This window comes from Ostrea edulis, chromosome 6 (assembly GCF_947568905.1).
Source record: "Ostrea edulis chromosome 6, xbOstEdul1.1, whole genome shotgun sequence".
NCBI classification, from domain to species: domain Eukaryota; kingdom Metazoa; phylum Mollusca; class Bivalvia; order Ostreida; family Ostreidae; genus Ostrea; species Ostrea edulis.
This window is the reverse complement of record NC_079169.1, coordinates 70856823-70869828: the sequence shown is the minus strand read 5'-3', so window position 1 is coordinate 70869828 and position 13006 is coordinate 70856823. Positions and strand designations below refer to the sequence as shown.

General features: G+C 36.5%; 1 protein-coding gene across 1 annotated transcript in view; it reads left to right on the top strand.

The window, feature by feature from the left end:
* Positions 1-13006, top strand: part of LOC125683627 (MAM and LDL-receptor class A domain-containing protein 2-like) — a 202632-nt gene that overhangs the window by 179115 nt on the left and 10511 nt on the right. The window contains exons 82-92 of the mRNA XM_056140659.1: positions 14-142; positions 613-954; positions 1294-1395; positions 2628-2793; positions 5226-5416; positions 7361-7480; positions 7864-7974; positions 8123-8252; positions 8431-8535; positions 8688-8728; positions 11148-11337. Coding sequence (XP_055996634.1) covers positions 14-142; positions 613-954; positions 1294-1395; positions 2628-2793; positions 5226-5416; positions 7361-7480; positions 7864-7974; positions 8123-8252; positions 8431-8535; positions 8688-8728; positions 11148-11337 — 1627 coding nt within the window. The remainder of the gene's footprint in view (positions 1-13; positions 143-612; positions 955-1293; positions 1396-2627; positions 2794-5225; positions 5417-7360; positions 7481-7863; positions 7975-8122; positions 8253-8430; positions 8536-8687; positions 8729-11147; positions 11338-13006) is intronic.

Sequence of the window (13006 nt, the reverse complement as noted above, 5' to 3'; positions counted from 1 at the left end):
TGAATTCTTTCAGCTTTTAACATTACCTGTGACTACGAGAGTAACAACTGGTGTGGATACTCAGCTACGACAAAATTCTTGAGGAGACAAGGGAATTATTTCTTTCTACCCAATCATGACCATACTACTGGGAATACTGCTGGTTAGAAACTATAATGTGTTGTGCTGTTGTCAAGATTGTAGTTATCTCAGCTAAACGAGGCTACTTCAGAAACTAAGGGAATTTACATCCCAAATTTTGCACATTAAGAGGAAAGCATGAAAAAAAATCTCGGTCGGTCTATCAAAACCTTTAACCTTGCTAACTTTTGAACTGTAAGTATACAAGATGGTGACTTCATACATAGTGGTAGAAAGGCCAAAGTAATCAACTTGTATAAACTTTATCACATTTGAATGTGTCCATGCTTAAAGGCATTGTATTGTCAATGCAAGACGAAATGTATACATGCACTTGCTTTCTTATGTTTCAACTGCAAATTCCATACTATCATGAAGCAGTATTTGACCGACCAGAAATCATTGACATTTATTGAAATTTGAACAGCATGTGACAATTCCCTGACTGTTGACAAGTGTTTAAATTCTTTTTTTTATTCTACTTTACACTAGGACACTACATATACTTCAGCAGTGAAACTGGAGATGTAGCAAACATCAGCAGCCCTGTGGAGGATCTGTCAGATGGCTGTCTATCATTCTATTACAACATGGAGGGAGGACCCTCCGCTCAACTTAGTGTGTATGTTTATAGAAATGGCGTAGGCACGTTACGTTTTGTCAGAGATGGCGTGAGAGTGAAGCGAGACGAGTGGGTGAAAGGTCAAATTCCAGTGAAGGGTGGCCGGATCTATACAGAGTTTGAAGCTTATGTTTCTTCCTACTTTTCCAAACCTGGAGTTGTGGCAATAGATGACGTAAAATATGTGGAGGGAGAGTCGTGTCCAGAGAGAGGTATATGTAACTTAAACTTCAGTCCACTTACCTAGATATAAATGAAAGATGTATAGTATTCTATTCTCTGAGAACTAAATACAATTGCAGTCAAGCATACTTTTTCAGATTTTCATACATTTGTTTAATAAGTGCGTGTGGTAAATTTCAATGCTGTTTACTCGGACTGTATAGAATGAAAATTCATTTAACTTTATTTGTACGAAATTGCATACCGTAATTATGTAGTTGTGATGTTCTGACCACAGATGCAGATTAAAGTTTTTTCACTAAAAAGTGCTTTGCAATTCATGGACTTGCAATGAATTGACCATGGTTTTAATAACTGTTTTTGTGTAGCTTGCCGCAGTGATGAATTTCAATGCAAAGACACGGGGGTGTGTATTCCAGGCTATCTTACGATGGACGGTGTCTACGATTGTCAGGATAATTCGGATGAAAGTAAGCACATGGGAGCACTAAAAACTGAATTTTAGGGTAAAAAGTGAGCTTCTCGCACAGCACATGACACACTCCAGTAACACTAAAGGCTTTCTAAGTGTTTCATAAAATGCCAAAGTAACTTAAATCCTAAGAGATATTTCATTTCAAGTGTCAATTTTGTTCCTTTTGCTGCTCAAACTTTCCTGTGCTGTCAACATCTTTTGTCATATGTAATGCTGACAAAAAATATATGGCCCCCCATCATGCATGCTTCACCATAAAAATATTTCGCTATTGTCACAATAACTCCTGTGGAACATTATGATGTTTATCTGTTTATAATTTCCTTGGTTATCTGATGTTAAGTTGGATATCAACAGATGGGGCAAATTTAGACCCCATAGCACATTCAATAATCTGTTCATAAATTTTGAATCAAAATTTTAAAACTGATTTTCCAAAATTAATATGAGCAGAAGGCTTCGATCGTCAGTGAGTGGTGTATTTGTTGCATAGACAGATTGTCCGATTTACTGTAGTCTGTTTATACCGTGGTAATTGGATTCCTCAAATTGTTTTATATGTAGAATGATCAATGTAACATCATAGCTGACCAAAAGACAGTCACAGTTAGGTCTCTAGCTCTCGATTTTTGTAATAAATGAGTTGTCTTTGATGAACATGCCTAATTTATGCATTATTGGTCAAATAATAATCCACATGCTGACTGATCTTTTCAGTAAGCATTCCTATCTGAGAAATGATGGGTCGCCTCAGTGGAATATATACATTGCAGCAACCATTGAAAAACTTCTATGTGAATTTTAGGAATTTTGGGCAAGAGATTTAATCTGCCTATAGCCTTGTACTCTGGTGCTTATGTTGTAGGAAATTATATATTGTACCATCAAACGCATCCTTTATTTTCATGTGGGAGAGTTTTTCTGGTATTCATTTTACAAGATCTTGAAACTCATAATTGGACAGAAAAGAATGGTTTTTGGAATTTATCATCATTCTCCTTCATTTTACTCAGAGTTACACACAATGACACACATAATTATTGTTTCTATATGCTTTTATATGATATCTTTGCAGTTTTTGCCGATCTGAAACACGTATATTGTCATTAATGTTTTGTGTTCAAATAGACAACAATTCAAAATTAGCATTAATGAAAAATGATGCAATCAAACCATTTGTTTTGATAAATCCTTTGAATGTAAGCACTCATATGGTTGTTTTCATAGATTCTTTGAACGTAAGCACTAATATGGTTCGGCTGGTAGGCGGTTTAGACTCTTCCTATGGGAGGCTGGAAATAATTAACAACAATGGAATCTTCGCTTCTGTGTGTGAATACAACTGGAATCATAACAGCGACTCGCAGGTTGTCTGCAAACAACTGGGATACAGGTTAGTCCTAAAGATAAATGCATTTATTTGAGCAGTATTTTATTTAAATATCTTTATAAACAATGCATCCAAAAAAACTTGTCCTCATTTTATATACCTACCTACCTATCCTCTTCGCTCCAGTCGGAGCATAAGGTCAATACAAGACTTCACCACTCAGTTCAGTGTTTTTAGCTCTTCTGAGCCGAAGGTTCAAAGAGCTAATCATATGGCCATATGTCTGGCGTGCGGTGTGCATCAACTTTTTGGAAAAAGGGCTATAATTCAAGAACCCCTTGGCCAATTTTTGTCAAATTTGTCACAGGGTATCCTTGGCCCAAGGGCTTTTATTTTGACTAAAACTAGGGTTGTGACCCGCTAACAAAGGGAGGTAATTAGGAAAATGCAAACAAAAGTAGTGGTTGCTAAAAAATCTTCTTCTCAAGAACCACTGGGCAAATTATCACCAAACTTATGCATAAGGATGAGAATAGGTTGTAGATAAAAAATTGTACAAGGCATCATCCTGGAGCAAAGGGTGTGGTCTCAAGGTCACTTCAAAGTTGACCTTAAATTTTGTTTTGTTAAAACTTTGATATTTTGCTTAGTATAAGGACTAGGATCATCAAATTTTGTCAGTTGATGCATATTAGGACCTAATATCATGTTGTCTCAAAAGTAGGTCATGGTGACCTACTTTTTGAATTTCGCAGGTAATTATTAATAACTGGATATTGATGCATATCTTGGACACTTTTGAGCCTATGATCATCAAAAGTTGTCAGTTGATGGATCATGGGACCTTGAACTGCGTCATGTGAAAAATATGTCACCATGACCTACTTTCTGAATTTTATGGCTAATCATTTATGAACATTTTAGGTTGTTATTTCAGATACTGAGAGGTTTAGAATCATCAAACCTTGTAAGTTGATGCATCTAGAGGCCTCAAAACATATTTATTTTAAAAAGTAGGTCACAGTGACCTACTTTTTGAATTTTGCAGGCATTCAAATTTCACATTTTCAATTTTAGGTGCATATTTTGGACATTATGAAAGCTAGGATCATCAAACTTTGTCAGTTGATGCATTTTCAGTCTTCATAGTTTGTTGACCAAAAAGTAGGTCACCATGACCTACTTTTGGAATTTGACGGCTATATTTTAATATTTTCAGATACTATTTGACTTACAATTATCAAACTTTGTCAGTTGATGCATGTTGAGTCTTCAGAATGTATTGACTAAAAAGTAGGTCACTGTGACCTATTTTTGGATTTTGATGGCTTTATTTGAATATTTCAGATACTATTTGACTTACAATCATCAAACTTTGTCAGTTGATGGGTCTTGAGTCTTCAGTGTGTCAACCAAAAGTAGGTCACCATGACCTACTTTTGGACAGTTACATTTAAATTTTCAGGTACTATTTAACTTAACATCATCAAACTTCGTTAATTGATGAATCTTGGTTAGTGAGAATTTTTGCCTGTTCTACAATGTATCAGAAGAGCGATTCTAGGCCCATGGGTGTCTTGTTAGCTTTTGCCTCTGCTTCTCCCCAAATTAAGTTAAGGAGGTATGCTACACCAGAGAAATTTGATGTAGTTGAAAAGTGGAGGATATGTACAACAATATTTTGAAGTTAAAAATTTTCAAATTTTAATACTCTATTTTGTCAAAAAATACAATTTTATAAGAAGGTAATTAGAAAAAATTTCAAAACCCCTGCTGGACTCGAACCTGCGACCTACAGTTCAGCAATCGGTATTCTAACCTACTGAGCTACTAGGCTCTGTGTTTTAATGGAAAAGGAAAAGTCAAATACTGTAGAAGTACTTTTTTCTGCGCGGTATTAATTTACGCTATGTACGCGGTCACAAATTTTCCACGGCAATTTATCCCAGCGTACTTGAAGTAAATGAAAGACATTAAGTGGTAATCTAAGAAATCCACCCAATTTTCTACCCACGGAATAAACAGAAATTGTGATTCCGCGGACTTATGAACCCGTGGAAAAAAGTACGTTTACAGTATTGCTGATATCGATTTTTTCATCCATGTTTTTACAGGCAGTCAACCATTATGACGATGTAGAGTACTACCTTAAGACTCTTTAGCTCTTTTCCAACCTCATTTTATATGTATCAACAAAACTATTCTTAATGTCCATGAAAATTGATGAAAATGCTTGGATAATGTGCAAGTCAACTATCTGTATATATACATTTTCATGAACTACTGATAGTTTTAGGGTTAGAGATTGAAGGCATTTTTTTTTGCACCTTTATTTCTGTCCACCACTATAACATAACCTTCATTGTAACATGGCTAAAAGGTCTGGTGTAAGACTAAATCTTCATGTTACAGGTAGCAGTGGTATGTTTGATATCTGACTATTTCATAACAGTCCGCCTTATACTTGACATTAATTGTCTCTGTTTATTTTTCAGTCGGGCTGTACGAACATACGATAAAAGCGAGTATGGTTTAACTCGCCTGAACAATTACTACGGATATTATTATAATTGTTATGGTCACGAAACATCCCTGGCCCAGTGCTCAAGATACTCAAGATACTCATGCTCCAACACCAATAAGTACTCAACACAGGCTCAGATATCCATAGCCTGCTCCAATACAGGTGATTACAGTTAAACCAATAAGTACTCAACACAGGCTCAGATATCCATAGCCTGCTCCAATACAGGTGATTACAGTTAAACCAATAAGTACTCAACACAGGCTCAGATATCCATAGCCTGCTCCAATACAGGTGATTACAGTTAAACCAATAAGTACTCACCACAGGCTCAGATATCCATAGCCTGCTCCAATACAGGTGATTACAGTTAAACCATCTTATCCAACACTTGTAGAATCATCCACTGCCAATTCCAGTCCTTATTTTCATCCTGGTGATTAGGCCAATTCAACTTAATTGATAGATTATCATCCCCGCCCGCCCCTCAAAAATCGGCCCGCCCCAATTTTTTTTATTTTGCAAAACTTGCGATATCGGGAAAATGTTCAAGTCTGACTCTAGCATTTACATTTCCGGTATAGGAACATGAAAAGCCACGTGAAGAAAATATATAGATCTGGTTTTCTCAATTTCTCGCACACTTACGGGCGTAAATCTTGAAGAAGTTTGGTATCTTTCTGTGTTTAAAATTAAAGCTTAACCTGGAATTCGTCTGTGATATAAGCATTGATTGATATCTATTTGGGATTAAATGATGGACTTCTGTTGACAAAAACTCATTTGTCATTGATATTTTTCTCAGAAAATAAAGATTAAAAAATAAAATCCTCCCACCCGCCCCATACTTTTTGGTGACCCTGGATGATAATCTACTAATTAAGTTGAAATGGCCTTACAGTTAAACCATCTTATCCAACACTTGTATAATCTTCCACTGCCAATTCCAGTCCTTATTCTCATCCTGGATTCGTTTTTTCCCAGGTTCTCTAGTGTCTGACAGCCTGTTTAATTCGACACAATGTCTCACAGAGCGTATCAGATTAAGCAGGTTTTACTGTATCATTGAGAAGTTTTGTGTTTAGAGCAGAGTTTTGCTACTTGTGTTTTAATACAGCCGTCCATGACAGTAGTGGGAGTAATGCTCCTGTAATCTAGCTACTGGGAGGTCACAGTTGGGGTTAATCTAATTGACTTGGATTAGGGTATTTATGTGATGGGTGTAACAATATGTCGGTGCCTTGTGATGTAAAGAATATAGATAAATAGTACATCAAAAAAAGAATAAACACATGTTTTGAAATCATTTTTTATTTTTTTTTTACTTTTCCTCTTGTGTACCCTACCAGAAGCGTGCTGCCATAGCAATACATTCTGGAAATATAGCAGATGGTTTTCCCACAAAGAATCCTTTGATTAAGGATGTAATGTCAGATATAGGGTCATGGTCCCTTCCACGGGAATGTGCTTATAAGAAATAATGAAAAGAGAATCTTTTAAGAATGTTCTTCTCAAGAATGAAAAGGGTAAGATATGTATACAAGCTTCCTCCTGTAATGTAGATTCAAAGCATGACCCTCAGGGTAGGGCAAAGTATGACCCTCAGGGCAGGGTAGGGCAAAGCATGACCCTTGGGGCAGGGTAGGGCAAAGCATGACCCTCGGGGCAGGGTAGGGCAAAACATGACCCTCAGGGCAGGGTAAGGCAAAATATGACCCTCGGGGCAGGGTAGGGCAAAGCATGACCCTCGGGGCAGGTTAGGGCAAAACATGACCCTCAGGGCAGGGTAAGGCCACAATAGAGTGTTAGAATTTTCCATTTAAAAAAAAAATCTCTAAAAGGTCACCTGAAAATTAACATGGATACAATTTATCATATTGATATAGAAGAAACCAAATATAGTGTAAGCCATGAACCTCAAGGCCACAATAGGGTTTTAAAAATTTTGCATGAGGGAAATTCAACTATTGAGGTGAACAATGTGGATCTTGGACCTCATATTCATTAAATTCCAGTCATTACAAATCTGATGATTATGGGGAAAGTTAGATTTCTTAGAAATATTCAACATGTATTTTTGAAGAACTTTTGTTTTATAATGTTCAGAGTGTATGTCTGGGGAGAGGCCCTGTGAACCTGGAAATAACAACACTGTGTGTGTCCCAGAGAAATACTGGTGTGATGGCAATGTGGACTGTCCAGAGACCCAGGATGAGGACTTCTGTGGTAAGTCATAGCAGGACTTCACTAATAAGTCTCCAAGGGTATACCGAAGAATTTTTAATATTTGATAAGTTTGTAATGGCAACAATTTTTTAAGTTGCTCTCTTTCTTTCTCTAATTCTCTTTCTCTCCTACTCAATGGTTTTGAAGAAGAGATTGAATTCCATTATTGTGTCACATTGGAGAATTTCACATGCTCTTCCTCCATAAGCTGGGTCCGTCATTTCGTTGTATTATTGAAATATTTTAATTATTCTGCATTGTGCTTAAATGATTTAATTTGGTGAATATGTTTAAACTGATGGTGTAGTAAAAATGTTTTTATTGCTACATTTGTAAATATGACATTGACCTGAATTTTTTTTAACCGCAGTAATCATTTTCAGGTAAATGTAAATCTGATGAATTTGAGTGTCAAAATCATGACTGCGTTCCATTGTCACAGAGGTGTGATGCTATGAAGCATTGTTCGGATGGCTCAGATGAATTTAGATGTGGTATGTATCTAGAGGGGGGGGAAATGCAGTATTTCAAATACTTCAGAATTATCAGATTTATTGATATGTGAACGTTACTCCTGCAAAATGATTCTCATGAGATAGATTTAGAAGATATCTTTAAGCATCAATGTCTTTTGTATGTCAGTTCACCCAGCCTCAGGTAATGCTAGTTCAGGTATGGTCCAAGTTTGGAAGGATTTCTCTTGGAGGACCCTGTGCAGTGACCACATCACCCTGGAGACAGCCCAGTACTTGTGTAGTGTCACCGGAGGAGGGTAGGCAGGGGATTTAATGGGAATTCTATTTACTGCAGATATTTTGACTTACCAAGAAAATTATGCAATAAATTCATGGGCTAACAAAAAAAATGTATTTAAGCCCAAGAAACAAAAACTGATGATTTGTTATACTAATAACTTAATGATGCATTTAAGTTTTCTTTTTTATGCATAGGACATTGAGAAATTTCTGGCGTGGAAATTATATCCTTGGAGGCTACCAGGCGTTGCCTACAAATAATCCCACGGGTGTAATCCCAAATCACTACGTGCAGGTCATGTAAGTTGTCCTTGAATACTCATTCTTTGAAGTGAGGAGTTCTCATGCTTACAGTAAAAACTATCAAATGAGACACTTGATATTCTGTAGATGTAGGGTGTTGATAATGTACTGGTTTCATGTGTGTAATTCTTGTACCATTTCTTTAATAGGTATTCGTGTAATGCACTGATGCTTAGCTGTGGCTCCATTGGTAAGTATGCAAATGCTAGCTTTACAAGAGTGTATTGATCCACAGCCAGGGACACTAGAGGGCACTGCTGGTTTCCTCTCTATCTGTTTGTTTCTCCATGCGTCATTCTGTCCCTCTTAAAATATTAGAATTTTCATTCTAACTTTATGCTAAACTTTTCAGTCACCGAAAAGACAAATTAAGTCTAAAATGTATTTACCAGGTGTATGAGTTCTTGTTGATAAAATTATATTACAAACTGTGACACGCCAATTTTATAAAAAAAACAAAAAAACTAGAGATTGTTTTTATGAAAAACAAATGTCTCCCCAGCTCCAAATTGGAAGTGCTCCAAATGAAACCTCCTCCCCATCATGTACTGCATGGTATGGAGGACAAAGCATGAGCAGGAACATAAACATTATGAACTCCCATAAGTATTCATTAACTATTTTACAACCTCCACACCTCAGATCCACTATAACTTTAAAGAAAACAATTGGATCCTCCTGTCCCTACACCTACAATATGCACATCTGCAAATGGCATTGAAGTATTGTAAAAAGTTTCAAGTCTATCAGATAAGCCATATAGGAGAAGTGTTCACAAGCTATTTTAATATCCTCCATCCTTCATAGATCCACTATAACTTTTAGGAAAATAATTGGATCCTCCTGTGCCGACAATATGCACATCTACAAATGGCAATGAAGCATTGTACAAAGTTTCAAATCTACAAGATAAACCACATAGGAGAAATGTTCACAAGCTATTTTACATCCTCCACACCTCTTAGATCCACTGTAACTTTTAGGAAAATCATTGGATCCTCCCGCCCTGACAAGATGCACATTTACACATGGTAATGAAGTATTGTACAAAATTTCAAGTCTATCCGATAAGTCACATAAGAGGAGAAGCGTTCACAAGATTTTGTGACAGATGGATGGACAGAAAGTACAAAAACAATATGTCTCCCCCTGGAAGAGGGGAGACATAATAAAGGTAGTTTTTCATCTGCTGATCTTGGCTTATCAGTTGCAAACGATAATTAACAAAGCATAAACAATTATTAACACATTTAGGTCACAAGGTAATAGCCAGTACTAGTTTAAAATAAAGATTTAAAAAAGGACTTGATTTGGTATGACAGAGTAATGATGTATATATCATGAGAGACAACTGGATATCTTTACCTTGTAGTTATACATATGGTAAATTAGGAGAATGTAGGTAGAAAGGAGATGGAGATGTCTGTACATGTTTAAGAGGTCAATATTACAAGGGGAGGCTTCACTTTACAAGTGTCATGTCCAATGATGTACCTAAAATATTTAAACTTTTATGAATTGTTATTTTATGGGGGGGGGGGGGGGGGGGGGAATAGAATGTAAATATAGAATATCACACTCTAAAGTTGATCTCGGACCTGGGATTGGCCCCGAGAGTTAATCTTGGTCCAAACCGAGATCACTCGAGGGGCAATCCCAGATCGGAGATCAACATTAGAGTGTGATATTGTTTATATCACATACCATAAACACAACAAGGGTTGCTAATTAATACTAAAATTGGAAATAAGTGAATTATTTTTATTTATTTTTCGGATTTACCAAACTGGCCCATTTTCAGTATTTCATATAATTTGTAAGAGTTGTGGAACTTTGTTTATGTGGTGTCATCGTATGAACTGGAATGTTACCTTATACTGAAGTAAGTTTTTTTACCATTTCCCATCTGTTTAGCATCTATAAGTCATTGAAATACATCGGAAGATATTGGTTCTGCTTTTTTCTTTTTATTGCCAAGTCCTTGGGATTTTATTTTTCAGAAATTGTTTTAAAGCGGTTTTCTATACAAAATTGCCATAATCCACATTTTGATCTCCATTAGGACCAGGAATTTCTGAATATGCTTCAGTATCATAATCCATAATTTTCCTACTGTTTTCTATCGCCAAGAACATTGATTATTTTTAAATTTTGAATTTAAAATGTGTTATTGTTCTAAATAAACAATTGTTACTTTGGTTACACCCCCCACCCACCCACCCTTTGCTTAAATACTCGTTACAATTTAGCGCTGTTTTTGGAAACATTTTTATTTAATTTTTATGCTTATATTAAATTTTGTGATAGAAGAAAGTATTATATTTGGGGGGGAAATTGTGTGTAACATCATTTTTTTTTTTATGTAGTTTTTTTAGATTTCAAAAGATAAAAGAAATAGCCATATGAAATTTGAGGGTGAAACAGCCCCTTGACAACGGGCCGAGACCGAAATATCTCGGCCCTTTGGGCGAGACCGCCTTACCTCCTTGCAGCTGTCTCACCCAAGCCAAGATAGGTGTATCGGGGTTGATACACTACTAGGTATATGATATAAATGTATGTAAGATGTTGATACAGGTGTGACTGTAGCTGCCACGTGTCTTTAACAGAATGTGGTGTCCCAAGCTTGACTCCCCAGACTGAGAATATGATCATCTTTGGTAAAGAAGCACAGAATGGTGAGTGGCCATGGCAGGTATCCCTGAGATACAACGGTCGACATAACTGTGGAGGGAGCATTATACATCCCCAGTGGATACTGACTGCAGCTCACTGTGTGGACAGTGGTTCCAATTCTTAGTGAGTTAACATAGTCTAGATTTCACCACTTTATAGACTTCAGTGCATTTTTCTTATCAAAATGTGTCTGTTGATGTTGTCTAAATCTTTCCATGTTTTCAACTCTCTAGAATCCCTTGGCCAATTTCAACCAAACTTGGCAAATAGAATCCTTAGGTAAAAGAGATTCAAGTTTGTGGTGTGTGTATCCATGATCCTTTCCAAGGGGAGATAACTTGGAAATGGTATGGGGTGCTTAAAAAATCTTGAATTCAAGAACCACTTTGGCTACCTGTGGCCTAGGATGGGTCCACCATAGGGGTTTAAAGTTTCAAATAAAACTATATATCTATATTACAAATCGCATTTTCCTCTATGAACCAACCAATTTCAGCACGCAACACAATCCGTTCATATTGACTATGATCGGATTATGAACTAGTTTAAAGCACACAACTGAGAGAGTAATGATTTGAAAAAATACAACTTTTGTTACAAAGATCTTGCAAAGTCGCACCTCGGATTAAGATTGTGAACTTACGTGGATTATCATCCCAATCTTGTGGTCTCCTAGCTCCAAAATACAGTGCACCGTGCAATGTTGATAAAAGGCAGGTTAAGACCAAGTGTGACGTCATGTCTATGTTTTGATGTACGTCACAATACGACTGTGACATAGGTGGATCTTAGGAGTTCATTTTATGCAACAAAATATATCCTGACTTGTACAAGCAATGTAAACAAACGGTGATTTAGAAAATGAATATAGATATAAGAAATGAACATCACTTTTGAACTGTTCATGATCAATATGAACGGATTTGGATTTGAGGCAAATTCTCTGTGAATCGCTAACACGATTCACAGAATTTGCTTCAAATTCAAATCCGTTCATATAGACCATGAACAGCTCAAAAGTGATGTTCATTTCTTAAATGAGCAAAATCTTATCAAGAACAACTTAATGAAATGTAGATTCAGGTTTCTTCAAATTAGGAATATGCCAATGGTCATGATAATTAAGGTTTTTAAATGAAATAATCGAAGAAAGCTTTTAGAATTGTCTCCTAAAGCACCAAAAGTGTGAAACGTGACAAATTGATATGAAAGTATGCTCATGGTGTAGATTCAAGTTACATGTTCACACCATGACACAGGAGGACACAAAAGGAGTTTGGAAGATTGGGCATATAGTTTTTGGCCTGTCCATCTGTCTGATAAGCGGTACTTTATTATATAAAGTTTGTGCATTTCTTGTAAGATCTTGGCAACAATTTGGATTTTTAGCTCACCTGAGCCGAATGCTCAAGTGAGCTTTTCTGATCACATTTTGTCCGGCCGTCTGTCTGTCCGTCTGTCTGTAAACTTTTCACATTTTCATCTTTTTCTCATGAACCACTGGGCCAATTTCAACCAAACATGGCCAAAAGCAACCTTGGGTGAAGGGCTTTCAAGTTTGTTCAAATGAAGGGCCATGTCCCTTTCAAAGGGGAGATAATCACAAAAATGCAAAATTTAAAAATCTTCTTCTCAAGAACCACTGGGTCAGAAGAGCTGAAATTTACCTGAAAGCTTCCTGACATATTGAAGATTCAAGTTTGTTCAAATCATGGCCCCCGGTGGTAGGATGGGGCCACAAGGGGGGATCAAAGTTTTACATACAAATATATAGGGAAAAACTTTAAAAATC